This window comes from Micrasema longulum, unplaced genomic scaffold, assembly GCF_059751315.1.
Source record: "Micrasema longulum isolate JH-2025_06_02 unplaced genomic scaffold, ASM5975131v1 h1tg000191l, whole genome shotgun sequence".
NCBI classification, from domain to species: Eukaryota; Metazoa; Arthropoda; class Insecta; order Trichoptera; family Brachycentridae; genus Micrasema; species Micrasema longulum.
The window spans coordinates 1253024-1277558 of record NW_028277396.1 but is presented as its reverse complement, the minus strand read 5'-3'; the positions used below and the strand labels follow the sequence as shown (position 1 = coordinate 1277558).

At 31.0% G+C, this 24535-nt stretch overlaps 1 protein-coding gene across 3 annotated transcripts; it reads left to right on the top strand.

Annotated features, from left to right (window-relative positions):
• LOC148283839 (V-type proton ATPase 116 kDa subunit a 1-like) lies at positions 1-23648 on the top strand. Of its 3 annotated transcripts, none has more exons than XM_088243150.1 (17): positions 1-469; positions 1819-1995; positions 2719-2847; positions 7188-7276; positions 10806-10932; positions 11450-11626; positions 13133-13345; positions 13439-13589; positions 13666-13805; positions 13897-14133; positions 14236-14345; positions 14535-14686; positions 15113-15333; positions 17894-18016; positions 21294-21420; positions 22073-22205; positions 22659-23648. In XM_088243150.1, exons 1-17 carry the CDS (start codon positions 353-355, stop codon positions 22762-22764), a joined length of 2529 nt encoding a protein of 842 aa, XP_088099276.1. In that variant the 5' UTR covers positions 1-352; the 3' UTR covers positions 22765-23648. The 3 variants fall into 3 exon arrangements, with proteins under 3 accessions (XP_088099276.1, XP_088099278.1, XP_088099277.1); XM_088243152.1 differs by lacking the exon at positions 7188-7276 and adding an exon at positions 5443-5489; XM_088243151.1 differs by lacking the exon at positions 7188-7276 and adding an exon at positions 5034-5119.
• Positions 23649-24535: the final 887 nt, after the last annotated feature.

Below are 24535 nucleotides of genomic sequence, written 5' to 3'. Positions count from 1 at the left end.
AGACTTAAAGGCGTGCCATAGATTTTTCGTCTTGTCTGTCTGTGGTATTTATACATTTTATTTCTTTTTTTTATTCCTTTCAGTTTCAATTTACAATTCAATCGAAAATTGACGTCAGCCGGATTTCTCCTTCTCTACGGTTTTAGCAGTTTCTCCGGGCTCGAGTTTGCGCGGTTGACTCCCGTTATATGTTATATTTCTCTCTTCGAGTTCGGTTTCGTTTTCGGTCGGTTGTGGTGCCTTAGGTCGTGGCTATCGATTTTTAAGGATAAGGCTGGAATCTTTCCAGAACTAAATTGTACCATTTTAATACGCAATATCGAATTAATTCGTGAGTGTATACATTTCAAAAATGGGGTCGCTTTTTAGGAGCGAGGAAATGACATTATGTCAGTTATTTTTGCAAAGTGAGGCTGCATACGCTTGCGTTTCCGAGCTGGGCGAACTCGGTCTTGTACAATTCAGAGACGTGAGTACCTTTTTTTAAACAACAAAATGTTAATTTACTGTAATAATTGTTATTATACTAAAGTTGTAGTTTTCAACACAAGAGTTTATAAAGTATGACACATTTTATTGTTAGACTGTTCTTCGAAAAATAAATCATCTGTGTTTGATTTGAAAATCAATAGGTGGTATGATGTATGAAATAGTTCTTAGTGAACAATGCTTTACAATAAATTTATAAAAATGCTTCTTGTTATGGGCCCCAGATCAAGTCATATTTTTAGAAATAAATTTAGTTATATTAAGGATCCACATGTCCATCCAAATATATGTATTTGTTTATTTTCAAATAGTACTCAATAGGAAATGCGATGGCAGAGAAATTTGATGAATAGGTCTCCCTGCCATGCGAAAAAGACAACTGGACGTCGGCCTGATTATGCCTAAAGAAAATTCGAGGTTTTGTTGTGCTGTTTTCCGCACCACATTGAACCGAATTTTATTTTTTAAAAAAATATTTTTAGACGGAGTATCAGAATGTCATTTTCTGTGTCGGTACCGTTTCAGTTTTTTTCAAAATTATTCATCATGTTTGTATACTGTATGTCCGAAGACAACAGATAAAACTGGGCGTTTTTAAGTGAAACAGTAAAGTCAACAGTAAACAGTCCTCTAAAGTACTAAATTATTATCCTACAGAATACTTACTAATATAATTTAGATTAGTCTGCTGGTCTCTAAGTCTTTTTATTTGTTAAGACTCCCATAGTATTATGTTTTGCTAAATTTACAGTACACCAGTATTTCAGCGCCCTTGAAGTAATTTTCACAAAAATGTCACAATTTAAATTATCCAAATATAATAATATTTTGTCCTTAAATGGGGCTATAAAAGTCATCATTACTTTACGGGTTGTTTAACGCATATTGAAATGTAGATTTTAAATATCAGGTAGAATAACATTACGAATGACAAGTTAATGAATAGAAAGCAGATAGGCGCTAAACTGCCGATATGTACAGAAAAATATCCATGTCCATATTATTTGCAGAAGTCGCATTCAACAAGCTAATTGCCCTATTAATGGGTGAATTCTGACTTGCACTCTGAGTAACGCTTCTGGGTGCTTAAAACAGTGCGTGAGATCTCGCTCTAGTTATTGGGAACATATAAACTGATCTCTTTCAGTATATTTGGATTATATATACTCCAAAAATCAGCATATAGACATGTTTCCCAAGAAAAATATGACGATGAGATTCATGGGTGTTATAATCTGCCTGATTATAAAGTCCTGAGTTTGCAAAAAACCGGGTACCACAACCCGATAAATTCAGAACAAAACAATAAGTAGATTATGTAATTTTTAGCTCAATCCTGATGTCAATGCTTTTCAACGAAAATTTGTCAATGAAGTTCGGAGGTGTGATGAGATGGAGCGTAAGCTGCGTTACCTGGAAAAGGAGATCAGGAAGGACGGAATCCCGATGTTGGATACGGGAGAGAGCCCCGAAGCTCCACAGCCTCGGGAGATGATTGATCTTGAGGTAAAACAGAGTTTTAAAAAAATCATTTCATCAAAAGTTTATACATTGCTTATTTTATAATTTGCTTTTCGGGTGATTTTTCTTTTAACATTAAGTGGATTTTTATTTGTGTTCCACTTTTTATTTTATTTTATATCACAAAGTGATATGAAGTGAATGCATATTAAATTAATAAAAATATATCGTCGGGATTGTAGAACAACGGCGCATGTGATTTTCTTCAACCTTTACTTGAGAGTGGTTCAAATTTTTTTGATACTTGGGTAAGTTATATATATATTTATTTTTTTTCAAACCTGGAAAAGAAAGCTTTCATAAAACTTTTTCAATATCAATTATAAAAGAAAGTCAAAGTCGCATTTTTCGCACACCTGTCGTTGTTCTACGATCCCGACAATATAATTTTCATCGGCCTTCCTCAGTTATGAATACATCATTAACTTAATTATGTTGTGTTCATTTATAAAAAGTAATAAATTAAAAGAACACAGCATTAATAATTTACAATCTACAAATATGTATTTCTACAGTACCACAAAACTAAATGCTTATGTCACAAATAATATATTAATATGCGTAATATTCTTCATTATGTTAATTAGTTCTGAGGTATTAAATTTAATGGACCAACATTATGGTGGATTGTTATCACCTAAGATAATTGAAATGTTTGTTCTTGGACATAACCATATGACGATTTAATTATATTCTTGTTTTTTATAGGCAACATTTGAGAAACTTGAAAATGAACTGCGTGAAGTAAATCAGAACGCTGAAGCGCTAAAGAGGAATTTCCTTGAGTTAACTGAGTTGAAGCATATTTTGCGTAAAACTCAAGTATTCTTCGATGAGGTTGGTTTTTCCATTATGTTTATTTTAAATTAATTAATCGTTCAAAAGAATAATGTATCCATTTTTTGTACATAATTGGTTTAAAAAAAGATATGTAATGGATACATTTATCTCATTAGTATACCTTGTTATTCTTGTACAAACGTGATAATATGCTAGGTTTTAACATACAGCTATCCGTCGACTTACGACCTATGGGACTCACGACTGTTCGACTTTACGACCACAATCCGCGATCAGTTGTCCGCCTGCGCTAAAAACAAAAAAAACAAGATTTCAATGATTATTCAAACACAGACCAACCCAAAATAATATAAAAAGAAACAGAGAAATGTCATATAATTATATCATCACGTAGCGTAAGTAATTGTATATGGCAGGAAATTATTGCATGATTTACGACCAGATCGACATACGACCAGATCGACTTACGACCAGACTGACTTACGACCAGATCGACTTACGGCCTATTTTCCGGAACCGATCGCAGTCGTAAGTCGAGGAATAGCTGTATTGTCATTCTCCATTTTATTACCTTTATTTATTAATGTTCTCAAGATGATAAAACATATTATTGACATTCATACCTACGATACTTGGTAAAGTTTACCCAATCCATCATACTGGATATAAAGAAGTCAATTTTAAACTTAAACTTTGTTGCTTATCTTTACTATCTTGGCATTCAAAAAAACCTAAAATATTTTTTGTGATGAATTGATTTTGCAGTGGATTAGTAGGATTAGATTTTGTGTGATTAATTTTTAGACTACTCGAGAGGCCTAATTTTATTAACAGATATTTTTTAAAGTTTACAAAAAAATGCCTTACATTCATCTCATGTTTTCTGAATGCACATTTTAAATTTACATCATGTACATATTGTATTATGAGCAGGACCAACGTGGTCCACGATTGCTCTGGGATTTTTCAAATCATTTATTGTTAAAAACAAAAACATATACATAATAGAATAAATATAATTAGGATCAATCGGTGGGTGCTACAGTAATGAACGACTATTCACCATCTTGTACCACTTTGCCCTCCCACCTAGTTACCTTTGTGTGAGTATCATGGACTTGGTAATTAAAGGCAATACTTTTGTACTTTGGTTTTATCTCAATCATCTAAAGAGAGCTTTTTTCCTGGCTCTAAATATTTAACCAATAATGGATTGTCTCAGCTCTTCCCATCTATGATTTTTCTAATGCTTTTAATAAAATATTAGCGGTAAGTTTTCGTACAAGATGTTGAATGTTTACGCACTCTCTTTTATCCGACTAAAATATTTATCTAATATATGTTTTGTCTATTTCCATTTAATATACACATTCCCAGTTTTCAAAAATTAATCATGATAATATAGTATTTTGTGTATTTTTTATAATAAATTTTTACTTGAGTTAAAGAAGTTACATCATCCAAAACATGTGATGGTGAAATATTGTTTTAATTTTGGTAAATATATAACTATACAGGAACTCTACATTAAAATTTATTAGCACTATTTTATCACAATGTTTAATCTAAAAATTGCAAATAGTCATATTTTGAATTTATAGTTGATTAAACAAATAAAAATGTTACAGTTTTTTAATGGGTTACTTTTACTATTTGTTTGAATACTGTTCATTGAAATATTAAAAGATTTAAATTCATTGCGAGTAAGTCATTATTTTATAAAACCATTATATTCATTTAGTGTGCAGTTTCTGTACATGTATATATTATACATTGGTATTTTATATCTGATAAAAATGTCCAATTGGGGTCTCCATTTCATTGACTGATCATGTTATAGGCATTTGTGAGTGTGTTGAATTATTATCATTAGATATAAAATTAGTTTTGATTTTGGTTAATGTTTTTAGCTTGAGCTAATAATAAAATGCTATTTAAATAATTTTGTGTGTAGTCTTACATTAATAAACTCTGTAATATTCTGAGATAAGATTAAGTGAAAAATAATTTGTGAAACATGTGCACTGAGTTTAAGTGAGTATTGGTCTTTCATCAGTTGAATAATATGTAATATTATTTATATTAATACCAATTAATTCTTATACTAATGAAATTAATGCGATGAAAAAAGACACAATGTATTATTGAGAAAGGCTGCAATGTTTTCAACGATTTTGTTTAATTTGAAATCTGGGTAAAATAAAATGATGTTATTTCCTAAGATGGCCGACCCGTCACGTGAAGAAGAGCAAGTTACATTATTGGGAGAAGAAGGTCTTCGTGCCGGAGGGCAGGCCCTAAAGCTGGGGTATGCCACTTAACATCATCACTGCTCTTAATAAATTGCATTTATTCAACAGGCTGGCTATACTTCAGTGACTATCCACTCTTATCCATTGTTTATTACCCACAATCACTTCTGTTTGCAATGTAAATATTTGCAGATACTCAAATTTGTGAACTCCGAAGAAAGATACTACATATGTAATAAATATGTATTCACTGCAAATATCTTGTTGCATCGAGAATTTGTTTTGGGTTATATAACGAAGCGAACTCTGCGAAATGGTTAATTTATAAGGATGGAAATGTCTGCAGTATGTGTCACCGGTTGTATGGTTGTTTTTCCAGCGGTTATACTGCGACGCTGAGACCGGCCAGTACAGAACTCCACTCAGGCAAGATAATAGAGCAGCATTAATGTTCCCTCCCGTTTCCATTTCTTTCAAAATTACTTCAGTTGTGCAGAGGCATTTTATTGATTTGAGATTTGAAAACAACCGAGAAATCGAAATTCCAGCTTGGTTTTACAGTAGATATAGTTTTTTGAGTTTTCTTCTATGTAATTTAAGATGATTTATTAAGTGTGTTGTTTAATTTCAATGTTCATTTTATTGAGCAGCTCTTTTTTATATTTGCTTCGTGATTGAAGTTGTGAGGAGTAATTATTGTATTCACATTAGGTAGTGTGTTATGCCAAACTGACCTTGAAAACAGGTTTTTTAGGTAAAATATTTTTTGTTCAATCGATGTATTGACTGTAATTGCTCCTTCGGTATACAAATTTGCTCATTAAAATGATTGATTGTAATAAACTATAGTAATAATAATCACATTTCTTATGTAATCTGTTGTGGAACAATATTAAGTATTATTACTAACTTTTTGTCCAATCCTTTTAACAAAATAATTTATACACTAACAAATCAACCTTAAGCTTAATGCATAAAATGCCTAGATTTAAAAGGTGTATCAAAATGGAAATACCTTCCATTATTGAATGAAAGAATAACTCGCTGACTTTCAACGTATTTTGCCTGAGTGTGCATTTTCCCTACTAAGGCTTGGTAATGAGTCACTAATAACAATGAGTAATATGTATTATGTTTATTTATTCAGGTATAATGCAACAAACTGATGTCCCGAATAATTCATTAGGAGGTTATCGTACCGCTTACTGTGTGAATATAACATATTATGTAGATTAGTAAAACCTTAATGCTTTAAATTTATTTCCCGCCTTTGTGCTTATTATATCTACTGTGAATATTATTCTTGAAACTAAAACAATTTAGTAGAATGCATGCTGTTTCAGAAATAATCATCCGTTTCTGTAGTTTTATAATAATAATGTTCTTATAAAATTATTTTTACATTATGTGAATTCAATTACCAAGATCCACTTAGCAAAGGAATGAAATTCTTCTACATTCGTGTTTCTCAAGTTTGTTGTAACAATAAGTTTGTTTTATAAAATAGGGATAGTTTTACTGATTAAATATAATACATTTTATAATAAATGGATATTGTTTTGTATAATTTTACTCACCCGTAATTTAACAATGATGTACTTATTAAAGAGATGCTAAACTCGTAAGTCAAGATGTTGTTGGAAGTATGTTTGATGTTTTTCTATTTCATAAATTTTCTTGTGTTTAAGTGATTTGTCGTGCTTCATTTCTCTACTTAACATTACCATAATTTTCAGCATTTTCGTTACTCTTACTAAACTGTCGACTGATCTCATAAAATAATGATTTATTTGTAAGGTACCTTTAGAAAGCTTATTTTGTGATGTTAAAATTATTTTGCTTGGTTGTTTGAATTTCGTAATATATAGTTTCTCGTTTGTCGATCCGCTAATAACATTATCAGTTATGTAACAATGGTGACTCCACTATGGCGCATTAGACAATATTTAAACAATATTTCATTTTGTCCCTTGTTGCTTTTTTGTCATTGTATTTAAAAGGTATGTGGGTTTTTTCCTTTATTATTCCGTCGGTTCAAGCATCTCTACAGGACAAAGACTTGAATGGATAAGTCCCAAATTATGGGTTTCTTGTTGTAATACTTGTTTGTGTTGTGTGTGTCAGCAAGAGGGTGGGCTCCACCCCACCGAGTCAATGACCCGCGCCTTGATTAGCGAAGACACTCATAGAAACTTCGCCCAGGTCCAGTTGGGGTATGTACGCATTGCACCTGCACTCGCACTGCACAAACCACTAACAGCTTACTAACACTTCACGTCACACTGCATGGATCATCATTCATTTGCAAATATTTGCTCTTATCTACATAATATATATATATAATAATAATATATTTATTTTTATTTATGTGCACTGAACCATTATAAACAAATAAATGCTGTTTATTATGAAGATTGCGGTTATTATAATGTACAATAAATCTAAATATATATTTTTAAATAAAATAAAGTATTTATTCAAAAACATAATAATAGCAGACATGTATATTGCCCCTTGAAGTTTCTACGTATTATATATATCTATAATTTCAGTTGAGTATGGTTACATAATACTAAGATTATAATAGTTGAAGATGAAAATACTTTCTTGACTTTTACACTCTTGTATTATGTACATGGACTTGAGAGGGAAATTAATAATTTTAAACCGATACATACTTTTTAGTGTCACACAGGAAATATATTTATGCTTGTCAATCCAACGAATTCACTATCTGTTTGTGTTTTGTGTGTTGTTTTATGCCCACTAATTTGTAAATATATACATGTATTTATTGTTTTAATGCATGCTATAATTTCTTAATGGATCATTTAGGGACATCAGATTCAATGAACAATTAGGATTGCATTATATTATGTGTGCCTACTTATATATAATATGGAATATTTTAACATGATGCATATGCTACTGAACTCATTATCATGATTGTTATTAAACAAGTATAAGCGTCACAGTATGGCTGTAGTATTTATAAAAAGCATGTTTTATCTATGTTTTACTATTTAATGAAAAAATGTAATATACATTCTTTTATATTAACCTTGTATTGTCTATGTACATAAAATTTTGTCCATATTTTCCAATCCTCGAATTGCCTTTGAGTTGATATTTTTCTAAACGAAGAGAATATATTTTATCAAGTCGTATATACATTTCGCATTTGGCTCATTAAGAGTTATATTTTCTTAATACATGTTAGTGTGAATTAAAAAATATGAGTACAAACTTAAAAGATTTACTATAATTACGTACATTCCACTGAATTTTCAATAAATACGTGTTTATCCTTATTATTTTTCTGACCTTGGATAAAATTTAATACATCTATCAGCAAATAGCAGTATTAATTATTCATAAAGGTTACATATTGGGGAAAAGCATAAACAAAAAAAATAAGCTCAATATCTTATCATGAGATTAAAAACAATTTAGTTAATGTAAAATACATAATTTAATTATTACGATGGTTTAATTTGCTTCATTGGCTTTTCTTACAATTTTGATAAATTATAATTTAAGGCAGGTATTCTAATTCTTATTTAGTCATTCTGTGACTTAAAATTTAATTCCAAGATTCAAAATAATTATATTTTTTATTTAGTCGATCAAAACATTAATTATTGTGTAATTTCCCAGAGATATATTAGCTGTCAATTTCATGTCTCAATCAACCATTTGGAAATAATTTGAATAATTTTTAAAATAAGATAGCTGAGATAAGATGTGTATTATTCTTGATCCAAATAAGATCAACCGACTACCGTACGAAATTAGGTTCGTACTGCGCATACCTTTCCCCCGCTACGTTAGCTTCATCCGCAGTGCTCACGGCTACGCTGTGTAGTGCTTGCTTTACTGAGATATTAACCCATTCAGACCCCGAAATAAAATGAATATTCAACTGATTTGTTCAAATTCACTATCACCAATTGTAAAGAACAAAAGAGGACAGGTAAGCATTCGAATCATAGCAATGATGCATTTTTATAAATTAATTATATAGTTACTGTACTATATAAAATAACGGAATGTTGGTGTTGATCAATTTTTTTATGTGGTACTCAAACCTCAATGCACTATGATTATATAAAAAAAATAATTTATATAAAAAGAATAATATCTGAGAACCCTGATATCTTCACTCTGAAGGTTCACTCTTTTTATTTGGAAAAAAAATATCCTACAATAAGCAAAGTTCTGCAGGCTGTCAATAGCGATGATTCTTTGCCAAAATTTCAAGCGTAGTACTTTTCATAAGGTAATAAAAGAATTGAATTTCCAATATTGTAATCGAAAACGCGACAGTTTATTAACTGAGTGGGAAGACCTAATTCTTTGGCGTAGAGATTATTTAAGAACTATCGAGACATACTATAGGGAAGGTGGTACGATTTACTACTTCTGTGAGACTTGGATAAATGCAGATGTATAAAAAAAAAATTTGGTTGCTAATACTGTTAAATTGAGTAGTGAAACTTTCGCACGCAGAAACATTTTTAGAGTGGTTTAAAAATATTTTGCCATCACTAGATGAAAATTGCTGCATCGTTATGGATAATTCCCCATATCACTCTGTCAAATTGGATAAGCTTATAAATAAGCAATGGAAAAAATGTGACATTATTAAATGGTTCGAAGACAAAGGAGAAGTTAATGTTTACACAACAATGATCAAAGTCAGCTCGTACAGGGGGAAGTATGACAAGTAAGTGGTAGATGTCGCTGCAAGCGAAGCAAATAAAACTGCTTTGATTACCCTCCTATCATTTCGAATTGAACCCAATTGAAATGGTTTGGTCGGTGGTATAACACCACGTAAAAGTTAACAATACCACTTTCAATATAAGTGATGTGAGAACACTTATGCAAGAAGGTATTGAAAGAGTTACACCAGACCATTGGAATAATTTAATTACACATATTATTGGTTTTGAACATAAATTTTGGAATGTCAATCATATTGTTGATGAACTCTAGGACAATAATGATGATTCATTGGCTTTTGATGTTTCAAGTGGGTCATTTGAGGAAGATAAGTTTTTTAAAATGGCAATCATGATATTTTTAATTATGGATCAATTCCTTAACCGATTTGATAAACCTGATGCCACATAAAATGCAATATTTATATTCTAATACTATAACCATCTTTTTTATCATCAACATTAAATGTATAAATTTCTATCATTTTTTTTATTGTGAGTAGGTAATTATAATTAAAATAGAAATAAAATTAATTAATTAATTTAATTCAATTGACTAATCGGGATTAAATGTGTTAAGTTAGCAGTGGGGGAGGAGGCGAAGACATGCGCGTCGCAGGTTGATCTTATGTTGGATCGAGAATAGATATGGGAGCGCCAGCAAAGGCTGCTTGCTATGGTACAATAATAATTACCATAGTATATCTATCCTAACTATTATTTATGGTTTCATGCATATTTAAAAACTTTAAAATGCATAGATTCATTACAATAGGTATATAATTTAAAAACAATTTTAGTCATGAAGAATTTTTCAAGGTTCCAATTAACAAGAATAATGCAACTTTTTACTTAAACCAATATAAACTTTTGCAGAGTAATATGTTATAAACAAATTATGTCCTTTCCCAATATGTCAAACTAATTTATGTCTTATGAGCTACGCGATTATAATGGACAGGAATTTGAAATACAACCAATTAAAGATGTTTATTAATTTTGTAATGTTTATGTTTAGTTTTGTTGCCGGCGTAATATTGCGTGAACGTATTCCCCCATTTGAGCGCATGTTGTGGCGAGCCTGCAGAGGAAATGTATTCCTACGTCAAGCCGAAATCGAATCTCCATTGGAAGATCCCGCAACAGTAAGTCTAGATATTTCTATGGATGTATTTTAGTTTTGTAAGTTTTCCTTTGCAAATTCAAATTATGAAACTGCTTTTTATATTGACCAGAATGTCTGCTTTAAGCAAGACAATAGCAATTCAGTTTTAGTTATTTTACAGGAAACAAAACTAACATTTTAGTTTATTTCCATATTCTCAAACGAGGATTTATAAAATCATGTTTAATATTTAAAAATCGAAACAATTTATGTGATCTCTTGATAAAATTACTTACTATCTTCTTTTTGGAATGTCCACATAATAATATAATTTAATTAAGTAGGGTTTTTAGCAAAAAAATGTAAATATGTATGATAAAATTATATAAATAAACAACTTATTCCTCACCCATGAAAAACCCATGGTGAGAAAAACATTTTACCATTTTAATTTAGTTTGATTTATTTATTTTTTACGCAAAGGATAGTTTTTTTAAATAAACCTTTTACATAAACATTATAAGTTTTATTTTTATTGATTTTTATTTTTATTACAGAGTGATCAGGTGTTCAAGTCGGTGTTCATCATCTTCTTCCAAGGTGACCAGCTGAAGACTCGTGTAAAGAAGATCTGTGAAGGGTTCCGTGCTACGCTCTACCCGTGTCCTGAGGCCCCCGCTGATCGCAGGGAAATGGCCATGGGAGTTATGACACGTATCGAAGATCTTAATACGGTAGTTTAATACATTTATTATTCACATTTATTTTGCATTTTTTACTATAATCGATTTTATGTACGGAAGTTAAATGTGAAACTAAGGATGAAATCAGAGGAATGTGTGGCTTAAATATTAGATATCAAGGCTTTACTGACAGAATGCACAAAGTCATCAAAACAAGTTCCGGGATAATCGCATTTTAAGCTTTTTTATTCTTTCAACGCATTATTTCTCCCACAATTTTATTTTATTTAAAAAAATTTTTAAAGCTTTAAGAGAGTAATCTTTATTCCCACAATTTTTTTTTTTTTTTTTTTAAAGCTTTAAGAGAGTAATCTTTATTCTTAAAATTAAAATCAACATCTTGCACCCATTTTTAAAAATATTTAAAATATATGAAGGCTATACTGACAGAATGCATTAAGTCAACAGTATTCTTTCAGTATTCATTCATTAATAAAACTGAAGAGTATGCAAATCTGGGATGATTTTTTTTTCAAATTAGAAATTTTCATTTATTTTCATAAGGTATATAATATATATTTACCATTTTATATGGCATTAGAGATTTATACAAATATTATTTACAGGCGGAACTAATAATAGATCTCCACATAATAGCTTAAATCTAGTAACAATAAGTTTAATAATATATATTCATTATTATGTCTGCATACCTTGTACTATAAAAGGGAAGGTATTGGAATGAGGATGTATATGAGAAGAGGATATTATTAAAAAGGGGGAAAGTTAAAGTATATATTTGTGATGTGTATTTTCAGCGCTGATAATTTAATGCTTGTATGCCAACATCACTGAATATCATTATGCAGTTGGGGCAGAGCTGACTAAACAGTTTTGAGGGGCAATAAATAAAGAACGGTATAGCGTATAAAAAGCAATTTATTTTATTCAAATCTGTAGGTAATCTCATTTTTTACCGTCAGCAGCAATACATTTATGAAGACGATTTTTAACGTTTTTGCATGATTTTTGGAGAATTTTGATGGGTATGGCCCTGATTTCGATGGAGTTGTCTTTTGTGGAGTTGCCTTGTGTTATTTTCAGTCCAATATAGAAAATTTAATTAATTATTGACAGCTCGAGAGAGATGAAAATGGGGCTCATTGCTGCAAAAAAAAGTTGCTGGTGGAGGGATTTGCTGAAGAATTTCTTGCCAACGATTTTAGCGGTTTGCATAGTCGATAAATTTTTATCATGTTATCGGAAGGGGCAGAAATGACCCATTCAAATGTAAAAAAAAGCCAATTGCGTGACAATCACTGAACGGTTATTTTCGTAAAACTCTTGCATGACAAAACCTCAATGCACTTAAAACTACTAACAACTAAAAATGGGATGATAGTGGAAACACAACAAGACTGCTCGCATTTGTCTACTTTAACCCCAGCCTGAGCAGTGACTTTTCACAACTACTCAGTCGGCTCAGCCCCACCTGTATAATGAAGAACATTGTGTATGGAAATATGATATTCTTATTATTCATATATTGTATTTAAGGTTCTCGGTCAAACACAAGACCACCGTCATCGAGTGTTGGTGGCTGCCGCCAAGAACATCAAGAATTGGTTTGTGAAAGTTCGCAAAATAAAGGCTATATATCACACTCTAAACTTGTTTAACTTGGATGTGACTCAGAAATGTCTTATTGCCGAGTGTTGGGTACCCGCCCTTGATCTGGAGACTATTCAACTTGCCTTGCGTAGGGGAACGGTTAGTATTTATCATGAATTGTTTCACCAATTATTAGCAAATAATATGTTATGGAGGTCATGATGCTTATGCTTTAGTACATATTCTTTTTAGGAACGTAGTGGGAGCTCTGTGCCACCAATTTTGAATAGAATGGAGACATTTGAAGATCCTCCAACATATAATCGTACTAACAAATTCACCAGTGCTTTTCAAACACTGATAGATGCTTATGGGATAGCATCGTACCGTGAAGTAAATCCAGGTAACCTTGTTTCTTTTTATTTGTTTGAGCTACCATGTTTTATTCGACCTGGTTGTAACTTGAATGTTTTTTTTAGCTCCATACACAATCATCACATTCCCTTTCTTGTTTGCGGTGATGTTTGGTGATCTAGGCCATGGAGCCATTTTGGCGCTGTTTGGTCTATGGATGGTACTCAAAGAAAAACCACTTGCAGCCAAGAAATCCGATAGCGAGGTAATTATTTCCCCTTGCGAAGAACCATATTTTATTTGAAATATTCTGTTAACACTTGTTAAAATAACATGATTTTGCGTTTTTTGTTTAGATTTGGAACATATTCTTCGGTGGACGGTATATTATTCTGTTGATGGGTATTTTCTCTATGTACACTGGTTTTATTTACAACGATATATTTTCTAAAAGTTTAAACATTTTTGGATCTTACTGGCGAACCAACTATACCAAGTCAACTCTCATGGATAATCCTAAACTACAATTGAATCCCGATTCTGATGACTTTTATCAAATTCCTTATCCCATTGGAATGGATCCTGTGTGGCAGGTAAATATATAATTCGTACTTTGAGGCATATAACAGTATATCATTTAATTTTCTCAACACATTGTGTTTATTCTTGAATTTACTTAATTATGTATTTTTTAGCTGGCAGAAAACAAGATCATATTCCAAAATGCCTTTAAAATGAAGATTTCAATAATTATCGGTGTCATTCATATGTTGTTTGGAGTGTCGCTTTCACTGTGGAATAATATGTAAGTGAAAATGGAATGTATTTAGTCTTAGTGAAGTTTAAGAATTTTTTTAATCTTAGTTTGTGTACTTAAAAGAAAATTACTATACGATTGTGGTCAATTGTTGATGGCCATTTAGTGTTTGGTAGTGTTAATCTATTGTAATGCCATCTACATACATAATTTTTAATGGCTGTGTTTTATTTGTAGATACTTCAAGAAAAGATTAGACACATTGTACCAATTCCTGCCTCAACTTATTTTTTTGACTTTCTTGTTCTTCTACATGGTACTGATGATTTTCATTAAATGGGTAAACTATGGATCTTCTGGACCCGGACACTATGGCTCGCAAGACCCTCGTAACTATCTGTTATATTTTTACACTTTATGAAATAATCTATCCAATCAGCAATTTGAATATTTGAACAAATTTATAGTCCTATCAAATGAAGTCATAGTATGAATTCTATCATTTTAAATCAGACTTAAAATGCCTTATCATTTATACTTATATAATATAATAACTGATGCGAAAACTTTTTAATGATTTGATTAATCATTGCCAGTTATACAGACAGAATATAACTGTTTTGTTGGATCTAATAAAAACATTAAAATCTCCATGTACAGTGCCATTACATTATTATTATTTGGGAAAAATAAACTAAAAACAGTCACTTCTCAAAACACAAAACATGTTATTAAAAAGTTAGTATTTTTTCTGAGTTAGGACACAATCACGTTTCTTTGAATTACTCTACATGCAGAATATTGTATTTTTGCAGAGTACCTCCAAACGTCACCTTACTGCGCCCCGTCTATCCTGATAATGTTTATAAACATGGTTTTATTCAAGGCGAATCCTCCCAGGGAGAATTGTGAAGTATACATGTATGCCGGGCAACAAGGTTTCCAAAAGTTCTTAGTAATTATTGCAGTTCTTTGCGTGCCGGTCATGTTGTTTGCTAAACCGTATTTCATCATGCAAGAACACAAAAAACGAACGGTAATTATATCACTACAATATATGTAGTTATGCTATTTAGTTTTCGAACATAACCTTATCCATCAAGACGTAATCACATTTTTTCAATCGATTGTGTTATGGGTCTGTACTTTTAGTATTATATGTTTTCAATATGAGGTAATGTTCTACAAGAAATTTTGAATCATTTGATATATAGCAATGAGCAGTAAAGAAAATATTTCAGTACAAAAGCGATATATGGTTTTTAAGCAATAACACAATATCTAGAGATTTATAAGCAAAAACTCAGTGTAGATATGACAGATACAGGTTTTATGCTTTAGAAACAATTGAATGTAGTTATGCCGAAAGCAACCAGCCATAGAAAAGTGAAACTGAGATAATAGCACTTTTGTGAAAAGAGTGAATAATTAAGTCTAAACAGCAGTTGGAATGTTTTTGACTTTAACAAATGATAAACAATGAGGACATTAGTTTTTTTTTAATATTACAAACAATAATCTAATTATGTATTTGACCAGTTTCAATGATTTTTAAAGTACCATAAGATTTTTCTAGTGCTGTGGGGTGTTTTCTGCAAATTAAGAAATGCCATTTTTGTGATCGACACCATTTTCAGAAGGTGATTAATACAGTTTTTTGTATGAAAGTGGTCTGGCTGTTTTTAGCAGAACATAGAATTGACCTTACTCCACCTGTTAACATCAATATATAATTTTTTCGAAATTGTGGACTGGCTGCTTTCTGCATAACTACGTTCAATTGACATACTGTGATTTTATGTATAATTTTTTATGGTTTTTTTCATTCCCATAAAGTTGATAAATACTAGAAGGTGTCATATCTCAAAATATGAGTTTTGCAAATCACTGCCCTTTTGCTTATGACAGCAGTGTAATAAACTTTTTTATTGAAAAATTAAATATAGATGTAAATTTTGAATTGCCACATAGTTTAAGTACTTCAGTGTATGTCTGCTGTGCACACGCCCTTAGTTATTGACATAGGTAATATGAAGATGTAGTGTGTTCTTTAAGACTGATATTTTTGCCTTCACCCGTATGCGAAAGTCATAAAACTTCAGGAGAGACAAATTGGTGATTTTTTATGCTTTAAACATCTGATATTTTTCAATGAGAGGCTTTGAAGTAAATTTGTTTATAACAATATATGAATTTTTGTGTTCTTAATTCTATATATTTTTTTTTAGTTTTTAGATTTTTTGCTCTCTTTTATTTTAAATGCTCAAAATGGAGATACATTTGTTTACCCCTGATCACCTTTATGGTACAACATCAAATTTTGTATGGAAAAGCAACAGGAAATCCAAATGATTTTTTCTCCAGTATAGAAAAAAACACACTTTTATAATTAGTAAAAAAAAGCATTAAAAAAAAAAAAAATTCATGGGAAAGCTAACAGACGTTTATAAATTTATAAGATACAATTACATTATAAATATATAGCATAAAGTCTTTTTAATGATTTTTTTTTCTTTCCTACATTTTATAGGTCGATACCAATTAAATAAACAATATATTACACTATTTTATATACAAATACATATGTTGTAATGTTTTTTATTAATATTAATATATCAAACAGTTACTATTAACATATTACAACAGAGATGAAGAACATTTAAGAGAAGGTAATATAGAAGTCTAGGCAGCTACAGGGCTTATGACCTGTCAATGGCTGGTTTAAGTGGCCACTTTACACACTGTGTAACATTCACCATTCTGCCTATATTCGAACATCTATATTCCTTCAATTCTTTCATCAGTTGATGTGTGTGAAGTTAAAGAGCTGAAACCTTTATTTATGCGGGTGAGATTCATCTAATTGAATTATTTCACCTACATACTAGGCAACGCCTGAAAATATTATTTTTTCAATTTCTATACTTCTTCATGGACCAGGTAATTTATCAACGATATTTTGAGTTTGTCCAAATTTTTGTAGACAAGGACTGGATTTAACTCCCTGGGGAGCTGTTTATATTAACTACCTTTATAATTTTATATTAATTACCTGGTCCACGAAGAAGTATAGAAATTGAAAAAATTATGTTTTCAGGCGTTGCCTAGTATGTAGGTGAAATAATTCAATTAGATGAATCTCACCCGCATAAATAAAGGTTTCAGCTCTTTAACTTCACAAACATCAACAGATGAAAGAATTGAAGGAATATAGATGTTCAAATATAGGCAGAATGGTGAATGTTACACAGTGTGTAAAGTGGCCACTTAAACCAGCCATTGACAGGTCATAAGCCCTGTAGATGCCTAGACTTCTATATTACCTTCTCTTAAATGTTCTTCATCTCTGTTGTAATATGTTAATATAAACAGCTCCCAAGGGAGTTGAATCCAGTCCTTGTCTACAAAAATTTGGACAAACTCAATATATTGTTCAAACAGTTACTATAACGCCACAAAATGGCTCAACAATTACTCTCCTGTAATATTGCTATTTACTTCATTGGCCCTTATAGATCAGAGTCACAGATTTATTTCGTACTATTTTTATAACATTTGTTTTAATTTGAATAAATACATTGTACAATGATATACAGATGAACCATCAGCCGATGCATAATGGAGAAAATGGGGATCTCGGAACGAATGGACAAGTTGCTCCTGCTGAAGGTAGCAAGGCAGGACATGAAGAGGATATGCAAGAAATGTTTATCCATCAGGTATACAAATATTTTCTATATCTTCATTAAGATTTTTAATTCTTTTTGAAATTTAACAAAAAACACATACATATATTATAGGTACTTACAAACCAAGGAAATTTATTAAACTTCTTGTAAATTTTATTTATTCATCGGTGGCCTTAATGTCAAATAATGCTAAATTTACTACAAAAACCTCGTTTTTATGTTTCTCAATTTGACGTTCTCCCGCTTTTTGTGCCGAAATATTTAGGTCCCATTTTTTTCATATATTCTCATTAAAATATTCCCCCAGTTAACGTTTTTTACGTTGTTCATGGTTTTACATTTTTTTAAATTCGAAACTTATTTGATCTGTCAAAAGGCGCCGAGCCGCGTCCCGGGCCATTTGCCCAAAATGGTGAATAAAATGAAGGTAAATAGAAAATGTGTAAATGGTTGTCTCAAACTAAATTCAAAGTAGGTGTAGTGTAATTTACCATTTTGTTTAAGTGTCTATTTTAACATTTTACTAAATCGTGACATGCAGTTGACGCATGTTTAGGAAGAATAAAGTCTTTACATCAATAAAAACTTAGCGTGTCCGGTTGGATCATATCCTGCCACTCCAATATGCGGCGACAGATATCGCCTTGTCGTTTGACACAATTAGGTCCCCAGAAGTGCAGCCTTCTCCCATGAGCGGGCATGTCAATAGGTGGCTGTCGTCCTGGATTGTGCCGCAATCACACAATATATGAATTATGCTATTTATATAAATTATTAAATAATAAAGTAGACACTTTTTACCTATCTCCAAAATTCATCTTAATGTCCCCTTTCGCGTGACAAGAAATAAGTATTTATTCCATTTGCCAATCTGTAGCACTAACTATACACAACACTCTTTCCTCTAGCGTTCTTGCTCTAACGATAATGCTTTTTTTCATCTATTGATATATTTAACACGCCCCTTAATTTATTTAAAAATAAATTAAGACTCATTCTTTCTGGCTGCGATACAATCCCATTTGCTATTTAATGATGCACACACTTACACACACCTGAACACTCACTCCCACACAAATAAACACAAACACACCTCTGCACTTACTGTCATACAAATACTCATAAACACACCCCTTTGTTGTACCACAATTTAATATGTAAACTTTTTATTTAGAAACTTCGCTGGTCCGTCTTTAAACCGTATCTTTTAATGTTATTATATCATTGTCAACTGTTTGTTTCTGTAAAATAAATAAAATAAATATATCATCACCAGAAAGGTACCCACCTTTGGAGATTTTTTTACATTGTGTAACACCCACCCGTAGTCTATTGAGGGCGATTCATAGGGAGTATGATAAGTATCAATAAATTGCGATGCAGAAAGTAAAAAAAAATTGGCAAAAGAAATATTATTTGAAGCTTTAAACAAAATTTGGAAAGAAGATTGTTTAAACAGTTATCATGAAAGTGTGAAACAGTTTTGCTGCGATGTAAATGACAGTTGAAATTTTGTGGGCCATACTAAAAAAAGGTGATACCATATAAATGAAATAAAAGTTAAGTACCCACGTAAAATTATTTAAACATGTTTTGTTTAACTCAATTTAAAAAAACACTATAGTATTGATAGAAAAAATACAAAATATTTTTAATGAAATCATAGGTAAATATTAATAATCCCCAATTATGTCAGTTTTTGCAATATTTCTGCAGTATATTTAGTATAGTCTAGTACAATAATTATATTTTTATGTAATTTCTTTTTTCTGTGGATTTTTCTTTTCCTCATTTTGGCGTTTTCCTCAGTTTTACACTTTTTTTTATGCTCCCTAGAAGAAAGTAAAACAGGGGTTTTACTGTATTAAAATTTATTAATTTCTTGTTTTCTAGTCTGTTCTAATATATACATAGTTTTAAAAAAATATGTTTAAAAAAAATATATATATTTTTAAATATTGTCTTAACTGAAATGGTGAAGTATTATTGAAGGGAATAGGGAAATCTTGGCATTTGCCTGTCATCGGCTGGTTTAAGTTATTACTTTTTATGTTGTAATCTTTATCTGTTTATTTAAAAAAAAAAAACAATGGTTAAACCCAGTATTTGTATTATTTTTTTGAAAAATTGACAAATTTCTTTATAAAAAAACTTTGCAAATTATAATTTCATTCGACAGCTTTAACAAAATATATACATATGTCATCACGACAGGAAATTGTCACATCACAATGCCATAGTTAAATTCTTAATATTTAAAGCATTAACTTTGTACTTATTTGTTTATAAATTTGTATAAACCACTTAATTTTTTTTTAATTACACTTCGACCGGTTTCGAGGTTACTACCTCATCGTCATGTGTAATTAAAGTGTAATTGAACAAGTCGAAGTGTAATTTAAAAAAAATTAAGTGGTTTATACAAATTTATAAACAAATAAGTGTAAAATGTCATACCACAAAGTGAAAAATGTTTTTGATAACAATAATACATTAACTTTGTGGTCAAATATTTTACTAAATGTTATTAAATATTTGTATGTAACCACTTACTGACTTTTCTATGTCTACCGGTTTAGAGAGGTACCCGTCTCTTCGTCAGGACACCAATTAAACCAACATGCAAAACCCACTAATACACCTTCACCATAGTTGTTGCACAAAAAATCAACACGACATGCATTTTAATAAGCACATGCACTGATTAGGACAAACATGCACGGATTAAATTATGAAAATATTCTATGTTTAAGAAAAAGTTGAAAAAAGGTAAAGGGGATGGAGAGAGGAGGTGTGCTTAGTAGTTTTAGGGTGACCATTACAGTGGAACATCGTATAAAGGACTATATTGAAAGGTTGTTTGATCATTAATCATGCATAATGGTAATCAGTGCATGTGCTTATTAAAATGCATGTCATGTTGGTTTTATATTTTTGTGCAACAACTATGGTGAATGTGTATAGTGGGTTTTGCATATATATATAGTTGGTTAATTTATATAGCGCCATTTTTGTGAAAATCACCTCAAGGGCGCTGTGTTGGTTTAATGGGTGTCCTGACGAAGAGACGGGTACGTCTCGAAACCGGTAGACATAGAAAAGTTGGTAAGTGGTTATACACAAATATTTAATAGCATTTACCTTAATATTTTATAGTTCATGTATATTTTTTTATCATCACTGTAATCGTAAATTAGTGAGCCCATAGTGCTGTGAAAGCATAAAGTTCATAGGTCCCGAAATACTGTGTTCAATCTTTCTCCTCTTGATTTCCATCAGCGTTAAGATATGTTTGTGATTATTGTAGGCGATCCATACCATAGAGTATGTACTGGGAAGTGTATCTCACACAGCATCCTACCTTCGCCTGTGGGCTCTCTCTCTCGCTCACGCACAGTTGGCTGAAGTGCTGTGGAATATGGTCATGCGTAATGGTAACTATTCATTTGTATAATAAACTGTGAATATTGTGAATTTTTCACTCAATGTATATTCGTCAACTTTTTGAACATGAATTTGAATATTTTTGTAGTAAATACATTTAAATTGATTGATATAGAAACTTATTTATTTGATTATTTGAACTTAGTTTTAACTCACATAGTTTAAAAAGGCGCAGTAACAAATATAAAGTTAGGTACTTATTTTGTATTGTAGTCTCGAACATTGGTGGAAATCTATTTAGGGTTGTTTACGGCATTGAAAGGCGCCTTAGCTCAGTTGGTTAAACGGCCAATTGTGAAACTGGCGTCGCGGGTTCGAATCCCACCAGTTGCAAGAAAAAATCCAACAAAGACTTTGTATTAATTGGTCTGGGTGTTGTGGTATATTTTTCATTACTTCCTTCCATATCCTTTCTTTCCCACCTGCTGACAAGCCTCTAGAATAGAGGCTTAGCGGGTTATTCCTTTAGAAAGAATACAGTACATACATAAATAGAATGTTGTGATTTTGTCGTAACCAATCACAAAGCCACTTAAAATTTGGTGTTGCCAGCTTATAATCATCAGTTGTAGTTACGATTTTTAACATTTTCTACTTTTTCTGATATACTGTATATGTATTATGAAATATTTTTATCACCAGGTCTAGTGTATGAAGGATGGTTTGGAGGTATTGCCCTTTGGATTGTGTTTGCCTTCTGGGCAGTTCTCACTGTGGGGATTCTAGTCCTCATGGAAGGACTTTCTGCTTTCCTTCACACCCTGCGTTTGCACTGGTAAACAAAATTTGTTACTGATAGTTTTTAACGAAACCCAACCCAACGGGAGGGTCCCCTACTTTACAGAAAACCTGCTTACACCATGCGAATTGAATTGTGCAACTCAAATTAAATTAGAATATAGTATAGTATTACTATCTGCATAATATATTTTTATAAAATGCAGGAGGTATTCTACAATGTTTAGAACTCCAAAACAATTTTATTTTCATATGGGTGCATAAATTATGTAGTAGCCTTGCATATTATGAAGAGCTTTGTATCCTAAACTTTATTCTAATTATTTCATTGCTTTACTATAATTATTGTATGATATTACATCTGCCGATGACAAGTGCAACAACACAACAAAGTTTCATTTCACAATAGTAAATTTAGAAATATTACTATGTGAATGCTTATTTAATTAGTAAAATACATGTGTGGCTTAATGTGGGGTAATGATTTCAGGGTTGAGTTCCAAAGCAAGTTCTACGAGGGACAAGGTCACGGCTTCCAACCATTTGCCTTTGAAGTTATCTTGGATGCTGCTTCACAAGAAGTCGTAGTGGAGTAAATTCCATTTCCTTCTGGCATTTTACATATTCCTCTATCTCATTGTATTTATGATGTAATCTAACTTTGTTGTAAGAATATTTTTTATTGAATTTTGTAATTTATCCATTTCGTAATTTTAATTGACGATTTTTATCCCGTTTATAAATTTGATATATTTTTATCCTTTCTCATTATATAAAGATATTTTGTAATTTTCTTGATTCCATTATCGTAACATTTTTCTATTACATTATGACATTAAGTTCTTTGTAGAACTACAGAAATACGTATCTAATCTTGTTTGGTATAATTAAGTATTGATGCAATGGTATTCAATTATTGAATTCCTTTTAAAATATTGTAAACACTCTAGTGCTTAAATTAGTTGTGTTTTAGATATTAGTATTGTAATTCATCCCTTTGTATACCCAAATTAAATACTCAAAGCTTCCAGTCATTCACATAGACACTAGAATTTAGGTATTTAGATGCAGTAAAAAATAAAATAAAATAACTAATAATATGTAACCTAAATTTTAAATCTTGCCCTTTAAATATATATTTTTTTTGCTGATGTTGATAACTATTTTTGATCTTTAATATCCTCTCCTTTGTTCTTAGATTTAAGATTAAATATTTACAAATCTGAACTTCTGATGTTGAGTAAAAAATAAAAATTTCAGTACTTACTGTAGTTCTAAAGCATTAAAGCTCATCTAACCCAAATGTATGCTTGATATCCTAAATTATGAGTGTTGTATGTAGTTTAAATGTAAATGGAAATCTCTTTAATAATAATGTAATAACAATTTCTTGCCTTTTATCCTTGACGAACTCTTAATATTCACGCTTAAAATTGTATGTTATTGTGATTAATACAAATATATGTATCTGCATTCAAAATGTGTTTTATTTTCTTTCGTTGGACAGATTATATTCAATACATAGTGATGTTACCACAATACACACTACAGTAGTGTCACTACATTGCAATAATTACATTATATTTTTTATCAATGTATTATCTAATCCACTTCGTAATTTATTAATTTTATCCAAGAATAAATTAAAACAGTCGTTTAGCTTCACTTCACAATAGTGGCAGCATTTAAATGTCTCAAAACTAGGGTTACCATTTTACGGATATTTGCTGCATTTGACAGGCATTTTTACCATCTAATATTTTAAGTACCGGTAAGTTTTTGGTTTTTGTATTGTTAGCAGGAGTAGTGTGGGTAAAACCCGTAACCCCCCCCCCTAGGATCACACTATTTTTGTTTATTTGAAGAGTCGTGGTCATAAGCGAACAGTTTTTTGTTACATTTAACAGTTTATTTTATTTTTAATTGTTTCAGTAATTGAACCAGATTTTTTGGTAACACTCCTCTAAACTGTTATTTAGAAACAGTTTAATTTGTGAAATGACTACTTTTACTGCTACTTAGTTATTGTAACTGTTATCGAAACACCCATCTCTAGAATCTACCAATTAATTTTTCAGAATCTATTGCTTTTTACCTTAGATAGGCATTTTTCTGAAAAATCAGTAATTCTAGGCACCTGTATAGGCGTCCCTTCATTTCGAAATGGTAACTACTCGGCAGATAAAAAGGTAAAGCTGTTGTTCCATGTATTTTTAAGGTGGTTCTACACCACAGTGTTTCATTGCTCCTGGACTGGCACCTGAAGCGTAAGACTGATCACCTTACCTTCCATTGAACAAAAATTAAAAATACGGAAAATTGGATTTAAAAAATGTTTTCTTATGCGTGGTAAAAATTGAGCATTAA